This window comes from Chelon labrosus (assembly GCF_963514085.1).
Source record: "Chelon labrosus genome assembly, chromosome: 6".
NCBI classification, from domain to species: domain Eukaryota; kingdom Metazoa; phylum Chordata; class Actinopteri; order Mugiliformes; family Mugilidae; genus Chelon; species Chelon labrosus.
Window position 1 is genome coordinate 24,048,383 of NC_140342.1, and position 16,801 is coordinate 24,065,183.

At 40.2% G+C, this 16,801-nt stretch overlaps 1 protein-coding gene across 2 annotated transcripts; it reads right to left on the bottom strand.

Annotated features, from left to right (window-relative positions):
• Positions 1 to 333: 333 nt before the first annotated feature.
• Positions 334 to 15,738, bottom strand: LOC311489852 (uncharacterized protein). Of its 2 annotated transcripts, none has more exons than XM_084547165.1 (15): positions 15,551 to 15,738; positions 14,198 to 14,253; positions 11,667 to 11,836; positions 11,280 to 11,467; positions 8,594 to 8,788; positions 6,781 to 6,879; positions 5,947 to 6,037; positions 4,316 to 4,362; positions 4,118 to 4,199; positions 2,876 to 3,580; positions 2,654 to 2,786; positions 1,876 to 2,234; positions 1,640 to 1,716; positions 1,519 to 1,564; positions 334 to 1,415 (listed from the first exon to the last, which is right to left on the bottom strand). In XM_084547165.1, exons 1-14 carry the CDS (start codon positions 15,653 to 15,655, stop codon positions 1,529 to 1,531), a joined length of 2,343 nt encoding a protein of 780 aa, XP_084403291.1. In that variant the 5' UTR covers positions 15,656 to 15,738; the 3' UTR covers positions 334 to 1,415; positions 1,519 to 1,528. The 2 variants fall into 2 exon arrangements, with proteins under 2 accessions (XP_084403291.1, XP_084403290.1); XM_084547164.1 differs by having other exon boundaries at positions 335 to 1,415; positions 4,310 to 4,362; positions 15,551 to 15,737.
• Positions 15,739 to 16,801: the final 1,063 nt, after the last annotated feature.

The window sequence follows — 16,801 nt, forward strand, 5'->3', positions numbered from 1 at the left end:
GCAAGTTACTCAGTTTAACTATAAAGTCAAAATGATTCCTAAACATAAATTTAACATGCAAGTTCTTTTAAAATGTGCTTTTAAAAACTGATATTTAAATCTTGTTTCAAAGATTTCTTCTTATACTTTTAGAAAAAAGTTAAATGTGCTCTTTCATCTGTGATTAAGGCAGAGATGGAAACAATTCTTTTAATTTACGTCACTTTAAAAAGAAACAGATGCTGACAGACAGGTGGCGCTGTTTGCTTTATGAAGTAATTACAGAGTCAGATTCTGGGTTTACCAGTAACTTTAATGTGACATGAACACAGCACAATAATAACAGTAAGGAAATTAAAACAAAAAAAAAGTAAATGTGTTGGTCGTTAGAAACAAAATTTACGTCACTAACAACAATCAGGTCCATAGTTAATGGTTCAAAACATAAACCAGAACCTCACAGCTTTACAGAAGAAAAGAAGTAAACACTTTGACATGAAGTAGTTCCTCAAAACTAAACTAAAAATAAACTAAACTACATTTTCTACCTTAAAGCAAGAAAAAAAAAAACATGAGAAAAACATTTGTCAGTTTCTAAAGACATCACTGACAAGACTTAACTATCACAGTTTGTTCTTTAACAGAAGTTGAGGTTTGGTTAACAGCCCTAATCTCAGTGATAAGACATCAGCTACGTTTACATGGACAAGATTTCACATTGATTTCAGCTTCATTCATCTTTTCAAACACTGGTTGTTTTGCTTCCTCCATGTTTCTGTTCCTCATGTTTAGAATAATGGATCAGATCTAATCAGAGACAAACCATCAGATCAAGTGTAACGTGGTTATTAGGAGCTAATATTTTAATACTGATCAGATTATGAGGTGATTTTAATCTGATCATTAGTGTCCATGTAAACGCAGCCATTCACTGTTGAGATGATAATAAAAAAAAGATCTCCTTTTATAGGTTTGATCACTTTTAAGGCAGATTGCAGCAAGACAGAGCCGCTCTATGGTAGAAATGATCATCTCTGTGTATTAATACCTATTAATCATCTAACACGGCCTTTACTTGGTTTTATATCACAGTGAGTGACATATCTTTTGGTTTTTTGGACCTGTTAGACTTTCTGAATAGTTTCAAACAATATCCAGTTGACGTAATGAAGCTTCAATGCGCCGAGCATCCAGTTAAAAATGAGCAGGTCTGTCTTTAGCGAAGCTTGATCTACTGACGAGGTTTAAACTTGTAAACAAACCACAGTAGTAGCAGATGTCTTGTTGTATTTCACAGTGTCAGGAAAAAACAAAAAAAGAAATCTAATGAGAGCGATAATAATCAGGAGAAAAGACACCAACGTTACGTCTGATAACTTTTGGCATTCAGGTCCCAGATACAACAATCCTCCTCTTCCATGTGACCAGGAAACACACTGAGAGAAAAGAAGAAAATCACAGCTAATCAGTAAATCTGAAATATTTTGCTTCCTTTGCCATAAAGCAGCGTTTAATTGAAAACCTTGAGAAGCTACGTACCCAGATTTCATCAGTTCTTCTTCTTTTTGGAGGATTTCTTCTTTTTCTGGGAACATAACATCATGTGTTACAGGTTATACAGCCATGAGCAGCATCAGTGCAGGTCAGGTGTGTTTCTCACCATGGAAACAGCTGGAGGAGTGTGTACGTCTACAGCCGGCTCTGCCTCTTCCAGTTTGTCCTTTAATCGGTTCTTCTCTGTGAACAAAGTCAGAGTCGTTTGATACTTCACTACTTATCAACATGATCTGAGAACAGCTTTCATTTGCTGTGTTTACATTGGACCTGTCCTTTAAACTTGATTCCCAGTGTAAACATCATCTCTAGATAAAGTTAGTAGTGTTAAAAACATCTTACTCTTTTTCTTCGCAGGTGCGTCCTGGCTCTCAGCGACGGGAGTTGAATTCTCCGTCGTCTCTTCACCTTTCAGCGCCTTCATTTTCTTTTTCTTCTTCTTCTCCTTTGAAAGCGTAGACGACTCGGCGTCGTGCGGCTCAGCACTCGGCTCGTTGGCACTTTGATCCTCGGCCTTCACCGAGCTCTTCTTCTCCTTCTTTGTCCTGGGAGGTTGGTTCTCCTTCGACGAGTTCTCTTCGTGTTCGGTGTTGATTTTCGATCTTTTCTTCTTCTTTGGTGTTTCGTCCTCCTGGCCCGGGTCAGCTTGGGGTCTTTTGGTCGGCTTTGATTGAGACGTCTCCTCTTGGATCTGTTTGTGTCTGGAGGAAACACAAGAGTAAATACACTGCTCCAGATAAATTAAAGGAAAGGTTTTTAATCAGAGTTTAGCTTCAAGTCAATTAAACTTGTAGGATATTGATCAGGTCATTTAAATAGAGGTTGTTATTCATCAGATTCTGCAGTTAAAGAATTATTTGCTAATGTTTTTGCTTTTAGATTAAAAAGACAATGTGGTAACTGATTAGATTTTAGGGCTGTTTTTTTTTTTGACTTTCTGATTCAACTCGGTCTTGATTTGAAAAATCCAATTTCAATTTGTTCATTTAAATATTTAATTAAACGCCATTTCCTAAAACCTCTCGTTATAAATCTCCCACTAGAGTTGAGGTCCCAAATTAAACACTGTTCTTGTAGCGAGCAGTGACCAATGTGCAGGTTATAAGGAAGAGATACTCACTTCTTTTTTCTTACGAGGTTCTGTCCTGCAGGAATGTTCTTCATCTTCCTCATCATCAGTCTCTTCTTCAGGCTGAGCTTCTTTCTGAGGCGGTTTTTCTTTTTGGCCGAGGACGCCAGGGAAGAGTTTTCATCTATGGACAGAAAGGTGAAGATAAACCGATGAAAAGCCAAAGCTCTGTGACATAACATGTTCACTTATTAACATTTACTCTCTCCTTACCGGCGGCCTCTGTTTGCTCTTCTGTGTGTCCGTCGCCCTCTGCTGGTCCCTGTTCAGACTGCAGCTCCTCTTCATCCTGACCTTCCCTCTTCCTCTTTTTCTTCTTCTTCTTCTTCTCCTCCGTTATCTCTGCTGGACTCTCAGGATTCTCCTCCACCACCGCCGCTCCTTCCCCTACTGCCTCACTCTGCTCCTCTTCCACATCTTTAAACTTCTTCTTCTTCTTTTTAATTTTGTTTTCTGAAGGAGTGACAGGAGTTTCCTCTTCCTTCTCTTCTACCTCTTCTTGCTCCTTTCTCCTCTTCTTAGCCTTCTTCTTCTTCTCTGGCGGATCTTCTTGAGACACTTCCTCCTCTTCTTCCTCTTTCCTCTGATCCTCCTCCTCCTCCTGTCTCTTTCTGTCTCTCCTTTTCTTTCTGGCTGACTTGCTGCTAAGAGGAGTGTCACTCAGAGCGTCTATGGTGGACGCATCGGTGCTCGGTGTGTCTGTGATCGATGTGTCACTGGTGAGCGTCTCCACATCCTTCTTGTTCTTCTTTTTCTTTTTCTTGGGACTCTTGGAGTCCTTGCAGGAGTCGGCGGCGTCCTCTGAGAGCAGTGGGACGGTTTCCTGCTCAGCTGCTTCGTCGTCTGTGTCTTGGATGTTGATGATGATGGAAACGTCTGGGTCTTCTTGTTCTTCTGCAGCGCCTGCTGGTTTCTCTTCTACAACAGAAAAGGATGCTACAGTGAGTGTATGTATGATTATTAATTAAGGAAAGTTTTATTTAACTTCATATCCTTGTTCTGTGAAGTGACACCAAACCACTGTGTCTCTGAAATTAAAACAAGTTGCACAGCTCTCTTCCAGGATAATAGTTGAGTACTGGACTTTGGTGTAACGATCAGAAATCAGATCAGCTCCTAATGATCATCTAAACACTTGATCTCGTCATTCGTGTTTGCTCTACGTGGGTTCAACATCAGCTGACACTGGTTCCAGGAGGAATGGAAACATGGAGAGCGTTTGAAAAGATCAACAGAGCTCTAACCACCAAACTATTAACCTTGTATGTTTGCGTTTCCTCAATAAATATCCATCCTTCACCTACTTGATCTCTTCACTAATGATTTGGTATTTTGGGGCATGTTAAAATATTTAGCATCAGTGTATAAACGTCCGCTCCTTCTCTCTTTATTCTCACATCTCTTAAGCGATAACAAAACTGTATTTTGGTAGAATATGCTGAAAGAAAGAATTACCTGACGGAGCGACGGTGAGCTCAGCTGCTTCCTTTTGGTCGTCAGGCTTCTCTTCAGATGTTGAGTCGCTGCCCTCCGTCCTCTGAGACACACACATGATTGTTATGTTTATATTCTCTCTCTGTTCTTGGACGAATATCTAAAGAAACTCTTAAGTTTATGGCTGTTATCATTAACATGACGGAGAAATACCTCTACCTCCTCGTCATCGTCCTCTTTTGGATTTTCAGAGTCACAGTCAGGGTCTGAAAGAGATGAACAGTTACCGTTGAGTTTTATTCGTTCTTAATTACTGGGAAAACTAAAACACTATGTTCGATTCTGTAGAAATAAAAACATGACGTCCGCAGGTAAAACTAGTCCCATGCAAGTGCTAAAGGTAAATCTGTTTGACGCAAATAACTGTCCAAAAAGACACAAATAAAATCACCAAATCACATTAATGCTGATTCATACCTGATTAGTTTCATCACAGGACGTCTGTTTTTGGAGGTAATTTATGGTCTAAGTGTTACTTCACAAATCACACAGGATTAAAATCACACAACTGAAATTATTACACATTATAAACGGTCCCCATTTAGATTTTTCCTTACATGTTGGACGAGCGCCTCCATTTTTCAAGCAGCTGTTGAAAATCCATCCATAGTTTAATTTTCAGGAGAGCGTTTAATTTTTCCCAGGAGAGACATTTTGACTGGTCTTAGCAGGTGGAAGCAATAACATCAACGAGCCTCTTTCCATTAACGTTACCTCTGTGTTTGACAAGTCAAAGTGTCTGCTGTGAAAACCTCAAGTTTCTGCCCCAGCGACGTGAATTAATTTCCCGTGTTCTGTAAATGAGGCGACTGCGCTCCAGATGAGTGTAATTCTCAGACCAGTCGTCCGCCATCCGCTCCACTTTTCTAAACAAGCTCTGACAAGCTCAACAAAGCCCTCCGAGAAGTTACACAAGTGACTGACGCTGTGGAAAACTAAACTCCTGCGGACGGACCTGCCAGAGCCGTTTCTCTGGGCTCTGGCTACAATCCTTCAAGCTCTTTACAGGTTTTGGCGTCGAGTTCGAGAGCCTCGAGGTGAAAGCCTCCAACTTTATGTCTGACTGAGTTTTGTTTTGTTTCCCTTTTTCGTCAAACAAAGAGAAATGATCGAATCATTCAGCTCTTAAACAGCTGCAGATGAAGTTCTGCCAATAAAAAGGGAAACGCTACGGTTCTCCTCGTCCTGAGCTGAAGAGAAAACTCGCTCACTGTTTGAGTTTGGATTATCTTCAAGGTCATTAACCTAAACAACTAAAATTTATATTAATGAAAGACATTTTAAAGATGACATAGGTCTTTTATTTTGATAATTAATCATTTAAATCTGTCAATGTTGCTTCTTAACGATAAGAATTTACTGTTACTTGTTGGTTTTCAGGCTCATTCTTGTAATTTGTTAAAGAATTAATCTATTAATCAGGAATATAATTTGTAGATGAACTAATAATGGAAAAAATGAGGCAGTTACAGTAATAAAACATTAACATCTTGTTCCATTTTACGTAAAACTCCCTGGCAGTAATTTTTTATTCCTGTGCAGCAACGGGTCAATAAACTTTAAAATGTCTAAAACCTTGGACTTGTCTGATTCAGAAGTATTCTACCTGTTTTAATAATAAACGACAGGAAGCTTTGAGGAGGACGTAATGGAAGCGGTCAGTCTGAAGCCTCAGAGCGGTTTCTTCACAACAGCTCGTGATTCTTGTCAGAGCAGTGAGAGAGAGAGAGACGCCATACGTAACAGGTAAAGAACAACCTGCTGGCTGAACACTGATTGGTCCTTCATACCTGCAGGGGGCGGGGCTTCACTCTCCACCAGCTTCTCATTGGTCTCCTCGGCCGTCAGGTCTGAGGCGGGGGGCTCCTCCTGGACCGGCTCCTGCAGGAGGAACAAATGATGTGAAGACACCTAAAGATTTTCTGATTTGTTTTCTTGTAAAAACTGGTTTTGGACATTTTTTATAAACAAATGTTAACCATCTTTTTTTTTTTTTCCAGCACAGCTACACCGATATTATTTAATTTTTTCACTTTAACCTACTTCACCAACAAATTGGGGCCAAAAATACACAAAAATCAACAAATCCTACTTGAAAAAATATACTATTTATTACAATAAAAACCACAAACATGCTCAACGAACTGTTTTGGAACTTGAAAAAGTAAAACAGGTTGCAAATTTGAACGATAAAGGTCAAATTTAAATAAAATCATATATATTTATAGGCGTTGTCAGCTGCAACGCTTCAAAACAAACTTATAAAACTATACAGAGAGCTGCACTAGTGCTTTGTATTCCTACAGCCCTAAAGAGAGCAAAATGTAATAGAAGGGATTAAAACTGAAAACTATTCATCAGTAGTTTCAGCAAATACCTTTGTACTATTAAATTAAAAGTCTCTGGTTTTGCACGGTCCGTCAACGTCAAACAAAAACTGGGAGAGAGAGTTTCAAACTACACTTTGAAGTGAAGCTGCCAGCAGCGCTACTGGTGACCTAGTTTTTTTTTTGTTACGGTGCTTTGAAAATGTCACATGATCTAGAGACTAGCGAAGGTTGAAACACAGGTTCCTGAGTCAGGTTCTCAGTAGACATGTACATAAACGTTAATATATGCTGTACCTCTGCAGCCGCGTCGGGCTCCTCAGTGGGAAAAGCTGTGGATTCAGTTTGATCAGATGCAGGAGCTTCATCTGTGGCGTTCAGGTCGGCTCGTGGCTCCTTGAGAAAGAAGCAAGAAGACTGATTAGAGCAGGTGACATTACAGCAAACACAAAAACACACAGCGTTCATTTTTATCCTGTATGAATTTTAGACTTGGATGGACTTTAATCATCCACAAGCGAAACTGCTTGGTCACAGTAGCTTAGTTGGACATAAAGAACCACAAGTAAAAGGAAAGATAAAATAAATAAATAAAATATAAGACAAAAACCATGAAAAACAGAAAAGTAAGGATAAGTTAGAAAAAAAAAAAATTCAAAGGAACACACCAAGAATAACTTAAAAAGGTAAGAATCACAGAGCTACTGGTGACCTGCTGCCACTCTGTCTGGCGCCTAGATCAGAATGAATTACAGGACAACTGTAATTTACTTTAATAAAACATATTTTTGTCATATTCCCTGGGACACATGGCGAAAAAAAGAAGTCAAAATGAGGGAGTGTACGTCCAGTTAAAACAATCCACAGGTTTAGTTTGAGCCGATAAAAGTAAAGTCAGACAAATGTGGGTATTAATTTAGATGAATTACGTGCACATAGCTGCAACATGTATGTAAGATCAAGGCTGAAGTGTTTTCACCGATGTCACAGATCTAAGCGAAAGTTTAACAAACCAAGAAATATTCATGAGGTCTAGAGTGGCACTTGGAGATAAAACTGTGAAGCAACAGTAGAGTCGTCTTTATCATCTTTAAAGGCCTGAACACACCAACAACGACATCAAAGAACTCCAGCCAACAGAGGCCTCTCCCGTGTCTGGGGCAAAAAGCTGCACTTGAACACATCACAGAGGCTACTCTAGATTCTGTGTCTGCATGAAATTAAATATCTCTTCACACCAGCAGGTGGCAGTAGTCTGTAGTCATTGTTCAAAAGGTGAAACGGGAAGAGCTAGTATTAGCTGAGAAGCTAGGAAGAGCGACAAACCGTTGTACACAGCTGGCCTCTCCTGAATCATGCTGATCAGTTTCATCTGATGATCAGGTTGGTGTGAAAATATCCAGATGAAGATTAAGATGAAAAACAATCTCTCTTCCCGTCGGGCTCTGATGGAGATTAAAAGCCACCAAAGAGGTCAACGGTGCAGGAAGTACCACAGTGCAGGGCTATAAAGTCGCTGTAATGACCAAAGGCTGTGGCTGGAGTTATTGGCATCTTTCTGTTTGAACAACGTTTATTCAAAACTGACTTTTCACTTTAGTATATAAGTTCAACTTACTAAAACAAAACTGAGTCGCCTAAAAAGAAACGGCCTCTCTGCCTCAACTAATCAACAGCAGCAACAAATACACCGACATTCAATCATAAACCTTCACATTCCAGAGAGGTCTGAAAATCTTTATGACTCAGGGAAGAAATGCATCTTGCCGTGTTGCCTACTGGAAGCTAAACAACACAATGCATCTCAGTCAGCCCCAGTCCTAAATAGGTTTCAGATGTGGAGAAGCAGAGCAGAGGGGAACGGAGGCTCAGCGCAGCCAGGAATCAACTGTAACTCCAGTTCTTTATGAGCTCTGGTTAAAAATGATCAACATTTCTGGAGCCTTCCGAGCAGTGAGGTGGAGCAGGATGCTTCTGATTAATAAAATCTACAATTATTCACCTGAGCTGAAAAGTGGTGAGAGAAAGCCTCAATTTGTTGAAAACTGACCCAGAACTCATTAGAATAAATAGGATACCCTTGGCAGCGCTTCAGCCTCAGGTCACTAACCTGCTTTAGCTCACCCTCCCCGTCTGAGCCGGAGGCCTCGGCAGGATCAGGGCCGAGCGGTTGTTCTTCAGCCTGATCAGAGGCAGGTTGTTTGGGATCGACTGAGCCGGATCCGTCTTGAATCGTGTCTGAAGGAGCCGAGCTGGGGGTCTCTGCTTCGTTTGGTGTCTCGGTGGACTCTTCAATAGGAGGCGACTGCAAGACACGTACAAGCAGAACGTTAGAAAAACAAGGACAGCTGAAAAAAGCCATAATATTACAACCACCTGATAAATATTGTGCAGGTCCACTTTTGGCTTGTTGAGGCATGGACTCCTCTAGACCTGTGAAGGTGTGCTGTGGTATCTGGCTCCAAGATGTTAGCAACAGATCATTTTAAATCATTTAAGTTGTGCGGTGGGGCTTCTGTAGATTGGAGTTGTTTGCCGACAGCATCCCACAAATTGGACTGAGACCTGAGGAATTTGGAGGCCAACGCCTTAAACTTGTTGTTGTGTTCCTCAAATCATTCCTGGACCATTTTTGCTTCGTGGCAGGAAGCATCATCCTGCTGAAAGAGGCTGCTGCCAACAGGAAATGAAGTTTCCATGTATATTGTCTGCAGCAATGCTGAGTTAGGTGGTTCCCGTCAAAGTATCATCCACATGGATGACAGAACCTCAGGATGTTCCAGCAGATCACTACCCAAGGCATCACACTCCCAGTTTAGATGCTGACATGTCCATTGAAGGAGGTGTTATCAGTGGACAGGGGACAACCTGACTGGTCTGCAGCTACACAGACAAAATGTTCACTTACTGCTAGGGACGTCTCGATCGTGGCTGGAGATCAGCATCAGGCTTCAGCCTAGCCTGATCTTTTGCAGTTATTTTTTTTCGGTCTGGCATAAACAAAAACCACGTCCCTAGTAGTGGCACAATTTCTTCTTCTTCTTCGGTTTTAGTGGCGTAGAAGAAGAAGAAGAGGAACCTCCCTACCATCTTGACTCTACATCAGATTTGACAACACTATTTACTGGACTTAAGTAAGATAAGAACAGCCTTTAGGAGTTTATTCAAGATCGCATCTGGACTCGGATCGTCTGAAACGTCATATAAAAAGATCAGTATCAGATCGAGGGATAATAAATAAATAAATCTGGACATCCCTCCTCCTTACTGCCTAATATATCCCACCCACTGACAGGAGCCGTGATAATCAGATAATCACTTCAACTGTCATAATGTTATGGCTGATTGGAACCAATACTCTAATACATAAAGCGAGTACAAGAAAAAGTCTCCCTGAAAAACAATGCTTTAAGACCTTTGATGCCAAACTGACACTGTCCTCTGCACAGATTTAATTTGAGGAAGCAGAACAAAAGATACTAAACTCCTTTTTAAAATCTGCAGTGTTGCTGCTGCTCTCGTCTTTGCAGAGATAAAAATCAGTGGTAACTCCTTTTGACACAAAGCAGAGTAATCAGGGCTACAACCAGCAGCAGACGACAGAATCACAATGAACAGAAACACAGTTTGTCTCAGGGGATTATGGTCCTGTCACAGAGACTCTGTCCAAACAAACGTTATCTGGCTGCATAAAAGAAAAGAGACTTAAACACACACACACAGCAGTAATAACAGCACAGCAAACTAACAGATACAACAGAGACTGAAATGTGTCTGTTGTATCTCAGGAGCGTATATTAACACTGCAGCTACTGTCCAATCTCTCAGCACATTATTACAGTGACTGGACAACAGCTATGTGTGTGTTTTCATGCTGGCACCGGTTTCCTCCTGCTGCAACAACAATGTCCAGAACCACTGTTAACATCATGGACTTGTTGGGGTTAGGGGAACCTTAGCTGGTGAACTGGTGACTATAGGAGGTCTTTAATACTGTGTTTAAAATTTGAGAGCAGTTTAATTCCTACCAAACCAAAGAGTGTACCCAGCAACAACATTAAAACCACTGACAGTGGATAACATCGACCATCTTGTGACAATTCAGTGTTCTGCTGGGAAACTTTTGGACCTGGCATTCATTGGTGTGGATGTTACTTAGACATGTAGCACCCACCTAGACCAGACCAGGCATCCCCACCCCATAGTAATGACACTCCTTGATGGCAGCAGCCATCCCCAGCAGGATGCAGCCACAAAAACACTTTAGGAACAACTCAATAAACATGAAGAACAGCACAAGGTGTTGACCTGGCCTCCAAATTCACTAGATCCCAAACTGATCAAGTATCTGTGGGATGATCCACAGAGGCCCCTCCCCTCAAAGGCCTCCCACTAACAACATCCTGTTACCAGACACCACAGGACACCCTCAGAAGGCCCATGTCCATTCTCTGATGAGTCGTAACTGTTTTGGAGGCACAAGGGAGACCCTACACAATATTAGGAAGGTGGTCATAATGTTATGCCTGATGGGTGCATTCTTGCACTGACGAAATAAAAAAAAAAAAGTATGATGGATGCCCATTTTTACTTCTGCAGACATCAATACATCTGGTAACTGTGGTAAATGACTGCACTAAAGTAACATGACACATCAACAGCAAAGAGTTTAATGCTCAAAGGTCGAGAGCTTCGTTAACGTAACTCATTTTCCTTTCAGCACCCTCAATTTTTCTTTTCAAATTCCTTCTTTTCATTCCTAACCCAGAACCCCATTCTTAAGTATACATGCGTACCTCTTGCTCCGTTTTCATTTCCTCCTCCTCCTTTATCGCTCGGTCCTCCTCGTCACTATCAGAGGAGTCAGAGCTCTCGCTGCCTGAGTTCGTCGTTTGCTCTTTGTTCGCAGCGTCCGGCAGCGGCACAGAGACAACCTCAGACTCTGTCTTCGCGTTTGAGGACTCGACAACATCTACCTTGGGTTCTGAGACAGAGGAGAGAAAATATGTTTGAGATAATTAGATTAGATTTCCTGTCAAAAAAAAAATGTGCAGAATAACAAGGACTATTAATGTCTTGTCTCTGTTCGATGTGAAAAGGAAGGAAATAAATCTCTAAAAACAAGCTTTGAAACAAGACAAACATTTAAAGAGAAGAAAAACATAGACGGATCTAAAGTTTACCAGGTGGAGGTTTGGCCTCCTCCTTATCATCATCTCCTGTCATGGTGGACAGCTTGGTGTCTGCAGCCTCCTCTTCTTCGCTGGTGGCAGGTTCTGGTTTGATGCTTTCCTTGTTCAAACTGTTGGAGTCGTCCGTCTCCTGCTTGGCATGATGAGCCAAAGAACACAGCCTGCAACACACACATATAAACATATATACATATAATCACAATCATGACTAGATGGGCTCAATCACTGGGTCTAAATACATTTTAAAAAACATTTACTTACGTATTCAACAACAGCAGATGTTCACCTCGAAAGAGTAGAATACCAAATCCTATTTTACATTATAAAATGCAGATTTTATAGAGTAATAATTAAGAGTGTATGTTAAGCAGAGAGTTTTCAGTATATTATATATTATACTCAAACTGGTCAGTAGGCATAATAAATGAGTTGACATACGAGTGCACCATTTTTATTTATTTTAATTTAACCGTTGTTAATCCTTTATGGGGAAATTATTCCTCTGCAGTGAACTCATTTCATTTTTTGATGGAGGTTTGATTGCGCCACTCAATATTTCTTGTGTGTAACTAATCAGAAAAGCTATGCTATAGCATTTGAATACTGTGTAGAGTTAGTAGTGTAGATGCTAAATCTTGCTTTTCACTCAACCTCACTGAAAGGTTTTATTTAATCTTATTTTATGCTCTATTCAGTATTTGTATTTTAGTGATTTGTTTGCCGCCTTCATAAATAAATATACAGTTTAATGTGAATCACTTTAAGCTATCATGCATGTAATTAAATAAAACCTAATAACAGGTGTTGTATGATTTACTGACCTGATGAAAGATGAGCCGGTATCGTTGGGTAAATGATGAAGGTGTTGCGTCGCTTTAGTTTAAAATCGGTTTAATGGTGCATACGTAACAAGAATAATCACTAAACATTTATGCGATTATGTGGTAAACTTTCCACCTTTCGCTCCTCGTCTTTTAGAGACCGTCACCATTTAAGAATCCTACTTTAACCTGGAGGAGCGTTTAAGAAATAAATCCCTGACGAGTGTCTTTCGACATCTTTACCGTGGAAACAGAGCGGAAACAATGAGTCTGACAGGGGAATGTGTGAGTGACTAATGTGAGGGAAGCATTAGCTAAACCTGAACATATCGTTAGACGAGCTAAATGAATGTGGGATCTGGATTCTGGGTTTTCTCATAATCAAGCTAACACCGTATATCTTCATTTACTTGCTTAGATTTGTATAATTTTAGAGAACGACAGAGAGCTGACGTCATTTATCTGCTGCCCATTTAATCCTCATCAGGGTCACAGGGATTTGAAACCCATCCCAGAATGCACTGGGCACGAGGCCAGGCAGTCCCTAACACACACACAGTCACAACCTATTCATTTAGTTGCTTTCAGACCCGGTATTAACATGTGCACCACATGAGATCCAATCACTGTTTCACCCTCTGCATGCAAATAACCACAGACATAATATGTGGCGCCAAACAATACTGTGCAAACAGATGTTGTCTCAAAACAATTAATAACCGTCTACTGTTGTTTCAGAGCCAAGAAAAGCAGTGTGTGCACCTTGACATGATACAAACTGTGGAGCATAAAGCACACGCATTAGGTTATTAGTTATTCATTATTTTCATGCTAGTTGTTTTAGAGACCTGCACAAAGCTCAGATTATTGAACCCCGGAAGCGTCCATAAGCTCAGTATTGTCACCGCTGTGCTGTTTGAAGCAGTTAAATGTGGGTGGCTGTTATTTTTTCTGAATCAATGAGTCTGCTTACACAAGACGACATCAGCTGAGTAGGTGGTCTGTTAATGGCAATGTGGCCTTGATGCATTCTGTGATCACACAACTAAATCTGACTCAGATTGCTTCCCAGTGTGGTCTTGTGCTCCTTCGGTAGTGCGGACAGACAATGTGTCCCGGGTCACTTTTAAGACTCTCTTCAGACCTTGCTATTGCATCTGTCCTGGACAATTCGATTGCAAGCCAGCACTTCAGCTCAGATCTCAGTTTCACTCTCTGGATGCAAATGAACACCAAAGTCGTTCGGGCTACAGTAGGATATTATAACAGCGGCTGTCTCTAATGGATCTCTACTGCTGTCTCAGAACCAAGAACAGACCTGTTTTTTTGTGTGTGCATCATGACTTTGGTACACACGTCAAGTTATTTATGGATGTCCACCCTAATGTTTATCATTTTATTTTAGAGGACCTGTGCAAAACTCAGATCTTAACGTGAACCCTAATGTAAGAGCATCCCTGTTGAGTAGGTGGTCTTTAATGTGACCCAGGACTCGATGTGTGTTCACACTACCTAAGAAATGTGGTCAACTGTGTCCCTGGCCACTTCCAAATGTGGTCAGAGACCGGATCAGCTAAATGCCTCCTCAATGTGTCCTGGGTATGTTCACACCTATACTTTAAAGGTCAAATCAGGGCCATATATACAGGTTTACATGGCTGTGCGTCTAAATCCAGTATGTGTGTAACACGTCTGACTCACTTCATCCATCCTGTGTAGATATCATGTAGGTTGGAGCTCTCCTCTGGTGTCTCCACCTGCACACGAACAACAAAAAAAAACATTTCAAACTTGCTTCAAGTTAGTCCTGAAGGTTTTCCACAGATTTAGTGATGCCTTGAACATCTGTAACGAAAATATTCCCGTGACCAGACAGAAAAAAAATAAGGGAGATGAAAAGGAAATACCAAATTTCCTGTGCCTTAGGAATGCTGCCACTTTGATGCCACAAGCTCGCAGATGTGGATTCATTTAAAACATACTCAACGAGTAATATGAGGAAATATTGTACTCTCCGTGTTAAAATAGCACAAAGACAGGTTTACAGTTTGAGGATCACTTTTACGTAAGCTCTGTCAGCAACTTTCAGCCTATGAGCTTGAATTGTGAAATTCGTGACTGCGCAAAGTCACTCCATAGTAAAACCTAGAAAACAGCATTCTTAGTGCATGTATGTACACGAAATATGCTTCCAGGTGTGTTGAACCAGCTCAGATTTAATTAGTTTTGATTGAAAGAATATTCTTTGACAGAAATGTGTGTCTTGCTGTAACCTAACTTTGCATTTGCATAATGATTTGACATTTTTTGAGGTGGAATTAATGAGAAAATCAGTCTTTTATCCTCCCGGAGCAAAACTGACCTGGTCTGTGTTACTATTTATAAATGTAGGACCTAATTCTGTGTGACACATTTTTAGCCAACTTCTTTTCAACTAATTACTATTTAATGTACACTTAATTTCAGAATTCATCATAAATCATTGTACTAGATAAAAGTATAACAAGAACTAAATATTTTTTTTTAAGAACCTGGAAGTTTTACATTCTTACCTTAACTGATTAATCAGTTGTCAACAAGTATGATCAGTTCATAAATACACATATGTAGTGAGTCGAGTACTAACAGCAGTAAAGAGGTATTTTAAATTAAAGAAAACACGTTTTATCACTAAATTCGATAAAAACCTAATGAGGTTTTGAATGGAGGGGGGTCAGCGTGCAGCAGCAGGCCTCTTTTTATGGCCATGCAGCTCCTGAAACAAAATGTTCTTTCACCATGAGGAGGTCTGAACGTGGAGCCACACGCTCCAACACACACTAACACAAACTGACATGCTGCAGACACACACACACACACTGAAACCACGTTTATATTTAATTCAGGTCATTATATAACATGCAAGATGTCGGCTCGGGAAAATGCAATAATAAAAAAACAACACCGTCATAAGGAGTTTAAATTTAAATTTAACAGGAGTCAGACAGGTCGGGGTGTACCCTGAGTCAGGACTTTGAGTGCTGAGGAATTTATTTAGAGCAAACTACTTCTTACCTGAGAGACGTGCTTCTCCAGCACCTTGGCAGCTTTCAGGTACCCGTTCACCTTCAGGTGCTGGTAGATGAGAAACAGCAGAGCGGCGTCTTCCTCCGTGGCCATGCTTGTCCGTCCGGACCGAGGGGGGAGCGGCAGAAAAGTGAAATATTACTGAGGACTTATTTACACTTCACTTCATGCACGCTATTCGGCGTGCGGCGTGCAGCGTACGCGCACGTGCGCAGTCGACGCCCCCCTCGAAATGCACCACGGGAAATGGAGTTTCCTTGTTTTTTCCCCCCACACATTTTACATTTTCCTCTCATAGCACAGATATATTACTAGAAATATTTTAATATAACAAACACTCACTTGCAAAAAAACATTTACATACACACAAAGAGAAAATAAATGCATTTAAATATAATGTCAAAAAGGTGGTAATTCAACTGTATAGTCATTCTGGAGGATGTAGTTTGTGGTGCTGTTAAAGAAGACTGAATTAAGCACATGTGACTAAAATGGTGCTGTCAAAAATAATTTAAGCATGTGTCAGTACAACACAATACAATACAAAAGATTTTAAACAAATGCTGAACACAATAATCATAAAACACCAATTGTTTTAATTGTATTTTAAGAGGTATCAGTCAGGGGAAAAAAACTGAAACATCAAATGAGATATTTAAAATAAACATTAAAACTAGTACTTAACACGTCTACATGGATGCCCAAGAAAAGACAATGGAGAGACAAAAGTGTGAGTTTATGTAGTTTGTGGTGCTGCAGATTAAATTAAACACACATGTGACTAAACTGAGGTTGTTAAAATAATAGAAACATGTGTCCGTATTGTGTACAACACAGTACTGTTCGGCAGTAACACAAACCACAGCCTCCAAAATGAAAACAACAGTTGAATCAACAGCTCAGTTATTTTTTTCATAAAAAGAAGATTTAGTGCAGGGCTGTTATATTAGATTGCATTTATTTTCACTAGTGTACCTAATGAACTGGCAAATGACTGTACATGAACACTAACAGCTAATAAAAAAGACAGGAGGACAAGACCATAACATTTAACATAAGAGTTTTACAATTCTCTACACCAAGAGGGGGCACCAAAAAAAAAATTAAATTTAAAGGTACCAGTCAGGAGAAAATGTATTAAATATGGTTTGTGGCACATAATTCTGATGTGCATTTTGTCAAGAAAGGAAAAGGAAAAGATTAAATACATTAGGAAGAAGTAAAAATGCCAAATAGTGA